Below are 14,144 nucleotides of genomic sequence, written 5' to 3'. Positions count from 1 at the left end.
GCAGTGCGACATTCTCAATAGTGGCGTAATGTTATCGCTCTGTTTTTAATTAAATAATGCACAAGAAAAGATGCATTTTTAGTAAAAATGTTACATCTGTGTGATAAGCACCACATTTAAAAAAACATGCATTATTGATCGGGCAAACATATAAACATCTTCCTTACCACCTATGCAAAACACTAAGCACACACGATTTAGGGGAAGAGAAGCCTTGTCGAAACGAACTGAATAATAAAGAGAAATAGGTCAAACAGGGCACAGAAATCAATGAATTAGCAAACACTGGTGTATTAATGCTCAACAAGAGCACATGACAGTCTGAGATTTAAGTGGTGCTCACACAGCTAAAGTTACTTGTCATCTCAGTTTATGTATTTTTGAAAGTATATTTGAGATGAATAGTAAATGAAAACACAATATTCCAACAGCACCATTGAGAATACATCGCACTGCACATCAGTAGCAGCAATTTTGTCTGAATATTTGCACCCATCAAGGGAAAAAACTGGAGCTTTTCTTAAAAGATTGTGATTAAAGTTTATCTGCGTGATCAATGTACCTTCAGATAGTTCAATCATTGCCAAATGAAACCGATCAAGGAAAGTACATAAGTTCAAAGTAATATTAAACACATATAAGCAATCTCAATTAATTAATAAATGCAATTACTTCAATATTCAACAAGAATGTTTTAATAGGTTTGATTTAACAGCCATTAAAGAGAGGTGGTTGCAAAGTGACCAAGATTGGGAACTATATATTCTGGGATACTTAACTGTTAGAAGACAGGGACAAAACGGAAAAGGAGGGGTTAGCCCTGATAATAAAGGATGGGATAAAGACAATAGAGAAAAATAATCTTAACTCAGAAAAACAACGAGAATAAGTTTGGGTGGAGCTAAGAAAAAGCAAGGACAGAAATTTTTGATGTGATTGCTTATAGGCCCCCTAATAGCAGTTGTAGTGTCGGCAGAGTATTTATCCAGAAATTAGTGGCACATGTAATGAGGGTAATACAGTAACCATGGAAGGCTTTAAACTTCATATTGCCTGGGGAAACCAAATCTATAGGAATATTGTGGAGGTGGTGTTCATGGAACATGTACAAGATAGTTTTCTAGATCAGAATATTGAAGAACCAACTAGAGAATGAGCTATTTTGGATCTTGTATTGTGAAATAACCTCAAAGCAAATGGGCCTCTATGGAAGAATGACAATAGTATGAAAGAATTTTACATTGAGTTTGAAAGTGATTTACTTAAGTCCAAAGCTAAGATCTTAAATCTAAACAAAGCAACCTGTGTAGATATGAGGGGCGAGTTGGGTAAGCTAGGTTGGGAAATAACACTGGAAGACATGACAGCAGCATTTCAAGAATTAGTATATCATTTGCAACAAATATACATTCCTTTAAGGTACATAAAGCTTCCAGAAAAATGGTCCAACTATGGCTGACAGGAGGAGTTAAAGATAGCATTGGATCAAAGGAAGAGGTTTATAACATTGCCAAACAGTATTAAGCATTGGGATTGGGAAGTTTTAGAATTCAGCAAAAGAGGACCAAGAAATTGAAAATGGAAAGAGAAAACAGAATGAGAGTTGACCAGCAAAAGACATAGGGCAGAAATTTTCGCTCAGCGGGAGGGCACGTGCCCTCCGTTTGAGCGTGAAGTGACACACGTTGACATCTGCCGAGCATGATGTCAACACGCTGTCACGTGATAGTTCAGTTGGCGGGCGCGCGCCAGAGCTGGCAGCACGCCCGCCGGCAATTAAGAGGCTTAAGGCCATTAAGTAATCAATTAAATTAAAATTTTCACTGCCTGTCCAACCCAATGGTTGGCGGGCAGACGAAAAGGCCAAGCGGCCTTTGCATTTTTTTAGAAACCTCATCTATGAGCAGGATGAGGTTTCCAAAAGCAAATACAAATAAAATAAAAACTTTAATTTTTTATTAATAACATGTCCCTGCTCGTGTGACAGAGTCACAAGAGGGGACATGTTTTATAACATTTTTATTTTCTTTTTAACTTTTTATATACCTCTTCATCTCCCTGAGGCAGCTCCGTGCCTCAGTGAGATTATGCAGCGCTCACTTGCGCACATGCTCAAAGTTCGCGCTTGGCCCGCTCGCACTTTCCTCCCACACAAGCTGCGCTCAGCGCTGCCGCTCGTGTTTCACACTGGGTGGACCTTAATTGGCCTGCCAACGTGAAATCGTGGTACTGTGCCGATCGAGGGCAGCGGTCAGCTTCTCAACTGCCCTCACCCGCCAAGGCAAAATTCTGTGCATAAAAACAGATTGCAAACATTTCTATCAGTATGTAAATAGGAAGAGATTATTGAAAGTAAATGTGGGACATCTGAGGCAAAGACAGATGAAATTGTAATGGGAATAAGGAAATGCAGAGATATTAAAATAATATATTGTATTTGTCTTCACAGTAGGAGACAAAAAAGCATTCTGGAAATAATGGGAAACCAAGGGCCTATCATGATTGAGGAACTTAGGAAATCAGCATAAGCAAAGAAATAATACTAGAGAAATTAATGGGATTAAGTGGTGACAAATCCCCTGGACCCAACAACCCATATCCTAGGGTTTCAAAAGAGGTAGCTGCAGAGATAACAAACGAACTGGTTTTAATCTTCCAGAACTCCTTAGGATTCTAGAACCATTTCCAAGGATTGGAAGATAGCAAATGTTAGCCTGCTATTTAAGAAAGGTGAAAAAGAGAAATGGGGAACAATAGGACAGTTAGCCTAACATCAGTAGTAGGCAAAATGCTAGAATCTATTATTAGAGACGTGGTAACACAGCACTTAGAAAATCATGATATTGTTATGGAGAGGTGGTGGTTAATTTAAACAGCCCTGATTTCTCCTCTCGCCACCCATGAATAAACAGAAAAGTGTTTTGATTTCCTTCTCCCTTGTAAGCAGTGGCAGATTTCCCAACCCCTCAGTTTTGGTGTGATTCAATTTTCTATTAATAACCCCATAGCAAACTCAAGATAGGATGAACTCAAAGGGTTAGTTTATTTGCACACACTCTTTAAAACATGGGAGGAGGGTCACAACCTAGCCCCCTTTGCACTCATTCAATAAAAGAGGGATAGAGAACAGCAAGATTTACAGGACAAAGACCATTGCGAAAATAATTATTGTTTCGCATGGGTCCACAGTGAGAAGCAAAGTCCAATGAGGTATTCCTTCATATAGGTCGGCAGGCTGCAAACTAATGCTGTATAATTCATATTTCCAGTAGAGTTGACTTCCGCAATGAGATCGGCACACGGAGATGAATCCGTCTTTTGGCGATGGTACAGAAGTTCCAGTAGAAACAGTGTAGATGGGGCCAGGTATTCATTCTGGCCAGAGCCCCTTGTCTGTGAGGCTGCTTGTAGATGGTAAAATGGCAGACTGAGCTTTGCAGTACAACAAGGCAATAAAACTGGTTCCACCAGCTAGAGGTTCATGCCACATGACTGCCACCTCTTCACAGTGGCTTTGACAAAGGGTATGTATCCCCCACCTGGGTTCCCGAGATGGTTAAATGTTCCAACCATTAAGAATTGAAAGGAAGGTTGCAGGGCCCTTTGTCCTAGCAAACGAATAGGCTCAGGTTGGCCAACCTGGGTTAGGAAATACAGATGGCCTTTGTATAGTTCTCTTTGAATTTGGTCTGTGCAACCCACAATGGGTCGCTAGTGTCTCTTCAGAGATAACGAGCTGTAAGTTTCTTCGAAACCGCCAGAAAGCTCCGTTTGAGGGTCACAGATAGACATAGCGTCAGCCATTTTAAAAGGTCTTTGTCTAATTTTTAAAATTTTAGAAATAGCCATGAGGATCTCTATCTCATAAAAAAATTTATTTCATAAAAATATATTGTGAGATCTTAGCCTCCTCACATTATGATTAAGCAGAGTCAACACAGATTCATGAAAGAGAAATCTGTTTTTTTGAGGATATAATTTGTAAGATGGATAAGGGTGAAATAGTGGACGTAGAGTATTTGGATTTTCAAAAAGCATTCAATAAGGTACCACACACGAGGTCATTACACAAAATTGGGATTTATGGGATTGGGGTTAATATTTTAGCATGGATTGAGGATTTGTTAATGGACAGAAAACAAAGAATAGGAACAAACTGGACATATTCTGGTTAGCATGCTGTAACTAGTGGGGTACCACAAGGATCAGTACTTGACTCAACTATTTACAATCTTATTAATAACTTAAATGAGGGGGTTGAATTTAACATGCTCAAGTTTGCTGATGGCACAAAATCAGATGTGAAATAAGTGGTGACGAGGATGCAAAGAAGCTGCAGAGGGACATAGATGGGCTGGGCAAGTGGGCAGGAAATGGCAGGTGGAATACAATACGGCAAAGTGTGACAGTGTTCGCTTTGGTAGGAAAAATAAATATGCAGAACAATTCCTAAATGGTGAGAAACTGGGAAATAGTTGCATTCAAAGGGACTTTGGTGGCCTTGTACATGAAGCACAAAAAGTTAATATGCAAGTACAGCAAGCATTTAGGAGGGAAAATGGTATGTTAGCTATGTTACAAACAAATTGGAATTGACGAGGGAAGAAGTCTTATGACATACAGGGAACTGGTAAGGCCTCACCTAGAAATGCTCCTTGGCAATGGGGAGCAAAATAACAGAAAGGAAAATGCCTTACCAGAAATTAATACTGCAAAACTCTAATTAGGTAATAATTCAGCAACACAAAAAAATCTACTTACTTTGGAAACCAATTCAGTCCAAGATGCTCTGTCTTCGAGTACAAAATTCTCTCCATCATTTCATACAATGGTCTCCACGGCAACTGCAAATCTTCCCTTGACAAGAGTTCTTTTTTTCTAGGTGAAAACAAAAGTAAAAAAATGTAATTTACAAGCACACAGGAAAGATTACAAGGCATTTGTCTAACTGAGGGGCTCAAATTACATCATAAGTCACAAAGCAAACTTGAATTTTATAATCAGTTAGTCCCCAAATTATGTATTTATTTTTATATATTAGCAACTGATTTCCCAAAGCACTATTCATGGCAAGAACAACCATTTTTAATCTTTCCTTTATTTGCCTTGTAATTTTAAAATTTCTTTGCTATCTTGCATTTTCCTTATTTGTTATCTTTCCTTTAGCTCATTTCAACCTACCTATTGCTTTATTTGTAAACACGTTTTTGTAAAACAATTGATCTGTCCTCGATACTGTTGCCTCTTTTATTTTACCTCTCTTTTTGCCTTCTTTTGGACTCTCATGTTGGCCTTATTTCTAAATCCATGTTCGCTTCAGAATATTACCTCTTACCATCTATACCTTGGTTTCTTTAGCTGTCTATTTTATTTGTTTTTATTTTTAGAAGTTCAGAATGTGCATCATGTGGATGGTGACTAAAGGTGGTTTTAATCATGCCTGCCAATAGAATTGAAATTAAAATGAGACACTAAAACAACTGGAGAAAGAAATATTAAGTTACATGATGAAAAGAAAAAAAAAGGGGAATGGGCTGTTAAAGATTGTATATCTGCTGAGAGTATGATCTGAGGCCCTGTAGGTAGCAATCATAAGGGAAGTAAGACTGGTAACAAGAGAAAAAATCAATCTGCAGGCAAAAGATAGGAAAATATTAGCTCATCCATCAGATCTGCCCCATCCAAACATGCTGTAACCTTTATGCATCAAATGCACCCCCAGCAGCAAGTGACAAAAAAAAGCTTTAGGACAATCCAGGAAAAAAACTCTGGAGAATTCCTCTATCACTGAACACAATCCAGCGAGTTCCAGAAGACTATAATGGCTGTTATCACTAGCTCCAGTTAATGCACCTACAGAGTTGGATTAGTAGGTGGTCAAAGCCACTCTAGGCAAATCTTATGAAGGAAATGAATTTGGTTTGGGCCAGGAGGGGTAAGGAAGGGAAGCTGTGAAATGATGTGGGGCAAGGGTGGGGAGTTGGGGGCGGGGATGGGGGTGGTGTGTAGGTAGTCTATATTTTAACTTCATCTCTACTTTGGTTTTAGAATCCTTAATACCCTTGCCTGACAAATAGTTATCAATTTCAATTTTAGAATTTTCAATTGCTCTGGTCTGAATGGCTTTTTTTTGGGTTGGGTGGTTGGAGAAAGAGTTCCAGATTTCCGCTACTCTTTCTGTAAAGCAATTCTTTCTGCATAGCAATTCTTTCTGACATTACTACTAAACAGCCTAGCTCTGTTAAATTTATGCAGCTTCGTTCTGGACTCTACCACCAAAGGAAATATCTTCTTGCAATCGGCACTATCATATCCTTTAATTATGCTACACACTTCAATTAGGGCTGAAAGGTGACAGGTGAAATAACTGAGCAGATGGTCTCTATCTTTGAGCCTGCAAAATCATCATATTTGGTAATGGAGGTAAGGAACAGCCCAAAAAAGTTTGGGGTATAAGGTTTGGGGTATATGGGAAGGCGGTGGTCTGAAGAAGTGCTTTGCATGTAAAAAAAAAAAGAATTTGCAGTCTTTTTTACCCTCAACATAATCCTGAAATAGTGGGAGGGTTTGGATGATGAGTGGAATGGGCAATATTGCTTTAGTGTTAAACAAAAACAGAATTACCTGGAAAAACTCAACAGGTCTAGCAGCATCGGCGGAGAAAAGAGTTGACGTTTCGAGTCCTCATGACCCTTCAGCAGAAGGTCATGAGGACTCGAAACGTCAACTCTTTTCTTCTCCGCCGATGCTGCCAGACCTGCTGAGTTTTTCCAGGTAATTCTGTTTTTGTTTTGGATTTCCAGCATCTGCCGTAGTTTTTTGTTTTTATTATTGCTTTAGTGTTATCCTGATCTAGCTGTGAACAACCAGTCCACAATTTAAAAGGTGTGACTGTGCAAAGTGTATCAGTAAACAGTTGATTAGGATGCAGTAAGGGACTTGGAGACAAGTACATCAAAAGCCAAAGGAAGGGAGCTGTTAAACAGGTCAAGTATAACAGTCATAGGGATGCAAGTGAGGCCAAAGAAGAATTAGAAATTTGAAAAGTTGGGAAGAACTTCTTCCAGGTGGAGGTGATTGTGGAGACCTATACACAAAACTTTTAGATATCATGCGTTTTAAAGGAATTGGTTGCTGCAATTGTTAGAACATTATCTTCTACTTGAAGAATCTGAATCTTCATCTAGACCAGATATATAAGAATGAAATTAAAGTTGCGCATTTAAGAAAAATGTGAATCAAATATCAAACCAAAATGTGAATCTGATTTTAAATACTATTAAAAAGTCATAGTTGGAACAACTTTACTTCACGTCGTACCAAAATACACAATAATAAAATCCAAATAAGTGCCTTTGCATTTGTTGATCAATTAAAATCTCTTCAAAAAACTGCTGTAAACGTCTCCCAACAGAGGTAAGTCATAGTAGCGTTGCAATGCAGACAGTTGAGTGAAAAAAAGGTTACTCATTATGTGCTATAATTCCCACTCTGCACAAGACATTTAACAAGTGTAGACAGAATGTTCTTGGAATGCCTGAATAACAAAGGAATCATTGGTGAGATTTTCAGAAACATAAATTTAAGCATATCCCAAGAAATCTACAACACGGAGAACTGTTCCTTTTTTTAACCGAACATAAACTAGGAAGCAATGCCTATCAGCTGATCATGGAACATCACCATTGGGGAAACATGAAACAGCTTGTCACCAAGCTGGGAACTGAAAGAATTATCAAATGAGAGAGAAAGACATTCTAGATGATATGATTTAAAATATATATACACCTTTTAAAATCTGACACGGCAACCACTGGGTTCTTAAATTTAATTTATTTGTCATCAAATCTATAGCCCCTTGGCACTTATTATTGCTGGCCTACTCCAGCCCCTAATTTGGATGTTCTTATGGCTCAGATGCTCAGGGAAAAGATGGATGAACTGGGCAAAATATCCCATGCTCTAATTTCTCACAATTTGGATCTTACTACTTTAACCCATATTCTCCAACTGATACAAACCAGGAAAAAATGCATTTTTTAAAAATTTGCAAGTTACACCGTCTAACAAAATAGTAAACAAAAAGATCCATGTGTTTACACTGAAAGGATCTTGTTTCAAATTGCACAGAAGAACTTATCACCATCAGTTACACTAATTATTTGAATTATAATAAAACTGGAAGATATAAGTCGGCTTATTTCAAGCAATCAATGTAGGCCCTGCTAATCTACTGGGCTTGAAACAAAGCATTGTAAACTACGAGAAATCAGGGCAGGCAGAGTGTCTTTACACGCAGATGTTACTTTTCCTCTCTGTCCTGCATACACAAGGTAAAAGCCAAACATTGCAACTAGTCTGAGGGAGAAGCATATCAAATTCAAAACATAATTCATAGCTGCACCAAACTTTCTTTTTGGACTAATTCAGATACTTAGTAAAGCACCTCAACAGTTAAAAGGAAAAGAAACAATAGAACTTATTTTTTCTTCAAAAGGTTATGATAAAATACCATTTCTACATTGTTCTCGCATAGAAAGTTGCAAAGCACATTACTTGGTGCAGGAAAAAAAGTTGACATCAAGGAGGAGGAAAAAACTGAAGCAAAATAGCGAAGAGAAGCAGGACGCACAAAGACAAGTGCTGTTAAGTTAATACAGGCAAGGGAGTGAAAAAATTCAGGAAGTTCTAGAGGCTTAAGGCCTAGAAGGTTTGGCAGGGCCAGATAGACCTATGTCAGAGGAATGAAAGGTGTATGCAGGGATGTACTGCTGGAGGAGACCACAGAGTTAAGGCATATTAAGGACACGAATTTGAGGGCAAGGAAGAAGATCCTGAAGTTAGTTTGCTTGACATGGGGTGCCAGGAGAGTTTGGCAAGCATGGCAGTGATGTGAGTGTATGACTAAATGTGAAGTAAGCCATGACACTTAAGTGAGATTTTATTTATGAAAATAGCCAAGAAAAGCTTTAAGTGGAGTCTCAAGGCAATTAAGACGTGCAAACTGACAACTTTCAAACGAGATGACGAAGGTGGGCAATGTCACGGAGATACAAGAAACCAATCTTGGTAATATAATGGACGTGGAGACAGGAACTTAGTTAGAACAACTAAGATTCTGCGCCTCCAGAACTAGGTGGCAGTTTGACAGAGTTGAAATCATTGGCGCATGGGTGGCTTCTATTTTGCCAACACTTAACTTGGGAAAATTACAGACAATTGTGTCTTAATGGGATGAAAGAGGAAGAATAACAAAGCAGATGTTAATGTGTTTCTTTATTTCATCCCTTGGTAAAAGATGGAGGGACATGGGAACAAAGATGAAATTCCAAGTAAAATCCAGGTTGATTGACCATACAGCTGGATATAATGATTTTATTGCGGCAGATATGAGCCGAATCAGAAGAGAGCAATGCCATGGAACTCGACTGCCAAAGAGAAACAATGAAGGAGGAAGGAGTATTCAATGGTGTCAAAGGAAGTGAACAGGTTCAGCAGATGGAGGGACAACCCATGGTCATTGTCTCACAGGAGTGCAATTTGTGTCTCACCAACATGTGGGTGGGAGGGAAGCAAGACTGAAGACTCAACAGCAGAGGGCAGACTTCTCAATATTGACTAGCTATGATGGGAGGGGATCAGGGCAGTAAAAACAAAATTCTGGGGATGCTGGAAATCTGAAATTTAAACAGAAAAGGCTGGAAAAACTCAACAGGCCTGGCAGTATCTGTGGAGAGAGAAACAGGGTTAACATTTTGAGTCCGTATGGTTCTTCTTGAGAACTTTGAAGACATGTCAGATCCCAGGATGGCACATGGTTCGATAGATCCTAACTTTTTTTTTGTTTAGAAACTTGGGGGGCGGCCACTGACAGAGTCTCAGAGTCTGATGAACTTTTAGCAAAAGAATAAAACATTTATTAAACAAGAAAAGATGAACTATATTAGACTACTCCTTCACCCACATCTATACCTTTACAGATATATACAGATGCGTAAGGATAACACAAGTTATGAAATCTATCTTTTATTCTCATGTTCACAATAAATATACAGTCCATGTAAACCAATAGACGACCTGTGGTCAGACACCCCATACTCTGAAACCAAGTGACAAATGTCACCCAAAGCAGATGTTACGGATTTCTCATCAACACTCCCCAGATGATTGTCATACTGTGAGCCAATCAGTCTCACTAAACTCCATCTTCCTCCCAAGGGTTTCCAATCTCAATGCTCAAAAGTACTCGCCTTGGAATCTTCTCCCAAACGGCACTTTCACTTGGAAGGGGTTGAACTCTCCCTCTGATGTTCTCCTCCCCTGGATCTCTACATGCATTCAGGTTTCACCCTCCACACACACACTCAGATATTTGGCTGTGCCAAGCAGGCCACCACTGCTTCACAGGTCCATAGAAAGGAGTCACCCATCTTTGGCTGTTTCCTCAGATCTTCTGGCTTCTCGCAAGCCCACTTTGCCTTGACTCTGCTCCCTGCAGTTTTCTCTCTTTAATTCCGAGCTTTTCCTTTGCTCCTTACTTTAACTTCACTGAACAGGATCTGTTCCAGATTCCTTTCCTCGTCCTTTGACTTAATGTCATCTTGGGGCGTTTTCCTGCACCACTCCCTGGTGTTGGGACTTTCTTCTTTGCTCTTTGGAGCCTGCTTCCTGCAGTTCCCTCTCTTGTGTCCAGCTTCTCCTGGCACCTGCTTCCAACTGCCCTAAAACTGCTTTCTGTTTCTCCCCATATCTCTGTGGACCCCCTGTTGCTAGGCAACAGCACAGTTTTTCCTACTTTGTTTTAACTTTTCTAAAACACTTCCAGGCTCATAAAACCTCATTAAAATGCAGGTACACAAACAGGGCTCCATCTCAGAGTGAAAACTATAAATGAAACTAGACCCCAGGTTTCACCCTTTTAACCCAAAAATATAAAAAAAATTAAACTTAAAGCTATAGCTTATTCCTAGCACACACAAATACAAATATAACTTACTTAAAACTCTCTCTAGTTCCTAACAATATTTTTTCTCCAAAATGAGAATAGGTCTGTTTTAAAGTGGGACAAAGGAAGATCGTGGTTGGAGGATATGGCTGGTGACAGGGAGAAAGATCTTTGAGCAGTAAATGGTTTGGCTCTGGGAAGGGAGGCAATACAGGTTAAATTGGTTAAACTAAATATGTTGGTAGACACATATAAGCCTTTAAGCTCTGTCCTACTTGAGGCTACACTGATGGTTGTTATATAAAGTAGAATGGTGGGGAAGGTGGAAGAGGGAAGAGAAGGCAGATTTTATGGGAATAATTGGCAAATTTGCAGGTGAAAATACTGTAGAATAGATCAAAGGAGAAGTCAATATAGTGTGCGTAAGGCCAGAAGACAGGGATGGTAAAGCTTGAGATGTTTGGAAGGTAGTTCATTTCCCCGGAATCAGGAGGGAACAACGGAGAGGTTTTAAGTGGGCATGGGCTGTGAAGAAGGAGGGGGAAGTAATCTAAGAAAGCCTGATCAATCAAAGACATTGGAGATCTGGAGCATTGAAGGGGTGATTGTGTGTATGTGTTGGGAAAAAATGATGTAGATGGTAAATATGGGACAGGAGAACATAGGATTGTGAAATGAGTGCCATTCTATCGTTCTAGTGACATGGACAAAGAATATGGTGGAATGTGAACTCTTGGATCAGACGGATGGGGTCACCATCATAAGCCAGGTTTCAGTCAGGCCAAGATGTTAAAATATATAGAATTATATATACCTGAAATATATATCTGCACTTGCGTTTATAGTGCGAGTTCCCTGCCCTTCCAATTGCTTCATTTCAACATGTATTTCTATTCCAGTTCCTCTCATGTATATATCTAACTTATTTTTGAAAGCATCTATGTTTTTTGCCTCAGCCACTTCCTGTTGTGCTAAGTTCCATATTCTGACAACAAAGTAAATAAATTGCTCTTTATTTCCCTATTGCATTTATTATAGAATCATATTAACTTACAGCACAGAAGGTGGTCTTTCAGCCCATCATGCTTTGCTGGTTCTCTGACAAAGCAGTTGTGTTTTCAACCATAGCCCCGCTTTTTGTCCATAACCCTTTCAGTTCTGGATTTCAAGTGCCTGTCCCACCTCCCCTTTAAAATTATTTATGGAATCGGCTTCCATGGACTTTTCAGGTGGAGTGTTCCAGATTCTGACTCTCCCCTCTAGATCTGTTCACAATTATTTTATATCTATGACCTGTGATTATCGACCCACGCACCAGAGGCAAAAGTTTTTCTCCATCTACTCTATCGAAACCTCTCATCTTATAAATCTCTATTAGTTTACCTCTGCTTGATCCAAGAGCTCACGTTCCACCTTATTCTTTGTCTATGTCACTAGAACGATAGAGTGGCACTCGTTTCACAACCCTATATTCCCCCGTCCCATATTCGCCATCCACATCATTTTTTCCCCAACCACATACACAATCACCCCTTCAACCCTCCAGATCTCCCAATGTCTTTATGATTGATCAGACTTTCTTAGATTATTTCCCCTTCTTAACCTTTCCAGTTCCAAGAAGAACATTCATAACTTTCCAAGCTCTGCTCATAACTGAAGTCCCGCATCCCCGATAAAATCGTGATAAACCTCCCCTCTACCCTTTCTAAAACCTTTACATCTTTTTTGAAGTGTCATGTCCAGAACTGTCTTCAATACTCCAGCTGTGGCCTATCCAGTGGTCACAAAATTCTTGTAGAATCTCTGTGCTTTAATATTCTCTGCCCATTTATCAACCCAAGTAACCCATGTGCTTTTTTAAAACCACCTTTAAGAATCTGTGTATGTGGATCCTAAGGTCTCTCTGCTCATCATTATTTTGGTGTCATTTAGAGTATACGATCTTTCCATATTAGTCCACTCAAGTTCATAACTTCATACTTCTCCACACGGAACTCCATGCTTCTGCCCATTTAACCACCCTGGAAATGTCCTCTTGAAGTCTACAAATATGCTCTTCACCATCTACTCCATTGCCAAATTTTGTACTATCTACAAACTTTTTGGTGCTGCTCCCAACACCCAAGTCTAGATGGATAAAATTGAAAAAAATAACGGACCCAAAACTGTCTCTTGGGAAATACCAAAATCGCCCCCTTGTCTGAAAAATGTCCATCCACCACCACCCTCCCACTAAAATACACTTCATGATGATGATGTTTATAGCTTAAGTGTACTTGTTAATGGTCAGTAATGTCTGGCAGTAGCACATCTTTTAAGAATTCAATCTGAACTTACTTGAGTAAACTTATTAACAATCGTGTGAATCCTTGCATCATGCTGATCTCAAGCTTAGGCATGACAACTAATTCATACAGCAGCTTAACAAATAGAACATGATCTTCTTTGCTGAATTTTCTTCCATATAGTCGGATATACCTGGAAAATAAAATATAAATTTGATAAATGGTCTGCATCAATTACCTTGGAAATTTCAAAATAAATACTAGGGAGTCATCACAATTTTATAAGTGATACAACGTCATGGACTCAATGATCGGAAAGAATTAACAATCTTGTTCAGAGCCTGGACAGCTGAAGGCACTGCCACCAACGGTAGGGCAATAAAAATCAGGGATGTGCAAGAGATTATAACTGGAGGAGCGCAAGAATCTCAGAGGGTTGTCTGGCTGGAGAACAGTTGTAGGACTGAAGGAGGATAGAGGTGAGGCCATAAAGGGATTCAAACACACAGATGAGAACTTATATTTATATAGCACCTTTTAACATAATAAAACATCCCAAAGCGCTTCACAGGGTCATTATAAAACAAAAGTCACAGGAGATGATATTAAGTCAGATGAGCAAAAGCTTGATCAAAGAGGTAGGTTTTAAAGAGTGTCTTAAAGGATCAAAGAGAGGTAGAGAGATGGAGAGGTGTAAGGAAGGTGTTCCAGAGTTTAGGGTCTCTGCAACTGAAAGCAAGGCCACCAAAGAGGGAGCAATTATAATCGTGGATGCTCAGGAGGCCAAAATTAGAGGACCACAGTTATTTTGGTGGGTTGTGGGGCTATCGATTACAGAGATAGGGAGGGGCAAGGCCTTGGAGGGGTGTGAAAACACTTCGAATTTTAAGATTGAGACATTGCAGACCAGGAAC

At 39.4% G+C, this 14,144-nt stretch overlaps 1 protein-coding gene across 2 annotated transcripts in view; it reads right to left on the bottom strand.

Moving 5' to 3' along the window:
- LOC144689684 (proteasome activator complex subunit 4-like) overlaps window positions 1-13,422 on the bottom strand; it is a 172,010-nt gene extending 158,588 nt beyond the window's left edge. Inside the window, exons 1-3 of one of the 2 annotated variants that reach the window (XM_078556977.1) lie at window positions 13,283-13,422; window positions 4,762-4,878; window positions 168-227 (exon numbers count right to left, since the gene is read on the bottom strand). In XM_078556977.1, coding sequence (XP_078413103.1) covers window positions 168-227; window positions 4,762-4,878; window positions 13,283-13,344 — 239 coding nt within the window. In that variant the 5' untranslated portion in view covers window positions 13,345-13,422. The remainder of the gene's footprint in view (window positions 1-167; window positions 228-4,761; window positions 4,879-13,282) is intronic. The other variant, XM_078556978.1, reaches the window with a different exon arrangement.
- Between the last annotated feature and the right edge of the window lie 722 nt (window positions 13,423-14,144).

This window comes from Cetorhinus maximus, chromosome 14, assembly GCF_964194155.1.
Source record: "Cetorhinus maximus chromosome 14, sCetMax3.hap1.1, whole genome shotgun sequence".
Taxonomy (NCBI): Eukaryota; Metazoa; Chordata; class Chondrichthyes; order Lamniformes; family Cetorhinidae; genus Cetorhinus; species Cetorhinus maximus.
The sequence above is the reverse complement of the archived record's forward strand: the minus strand, read 5'-3'. Positions and strand labels throughout refer to the sequence as shown.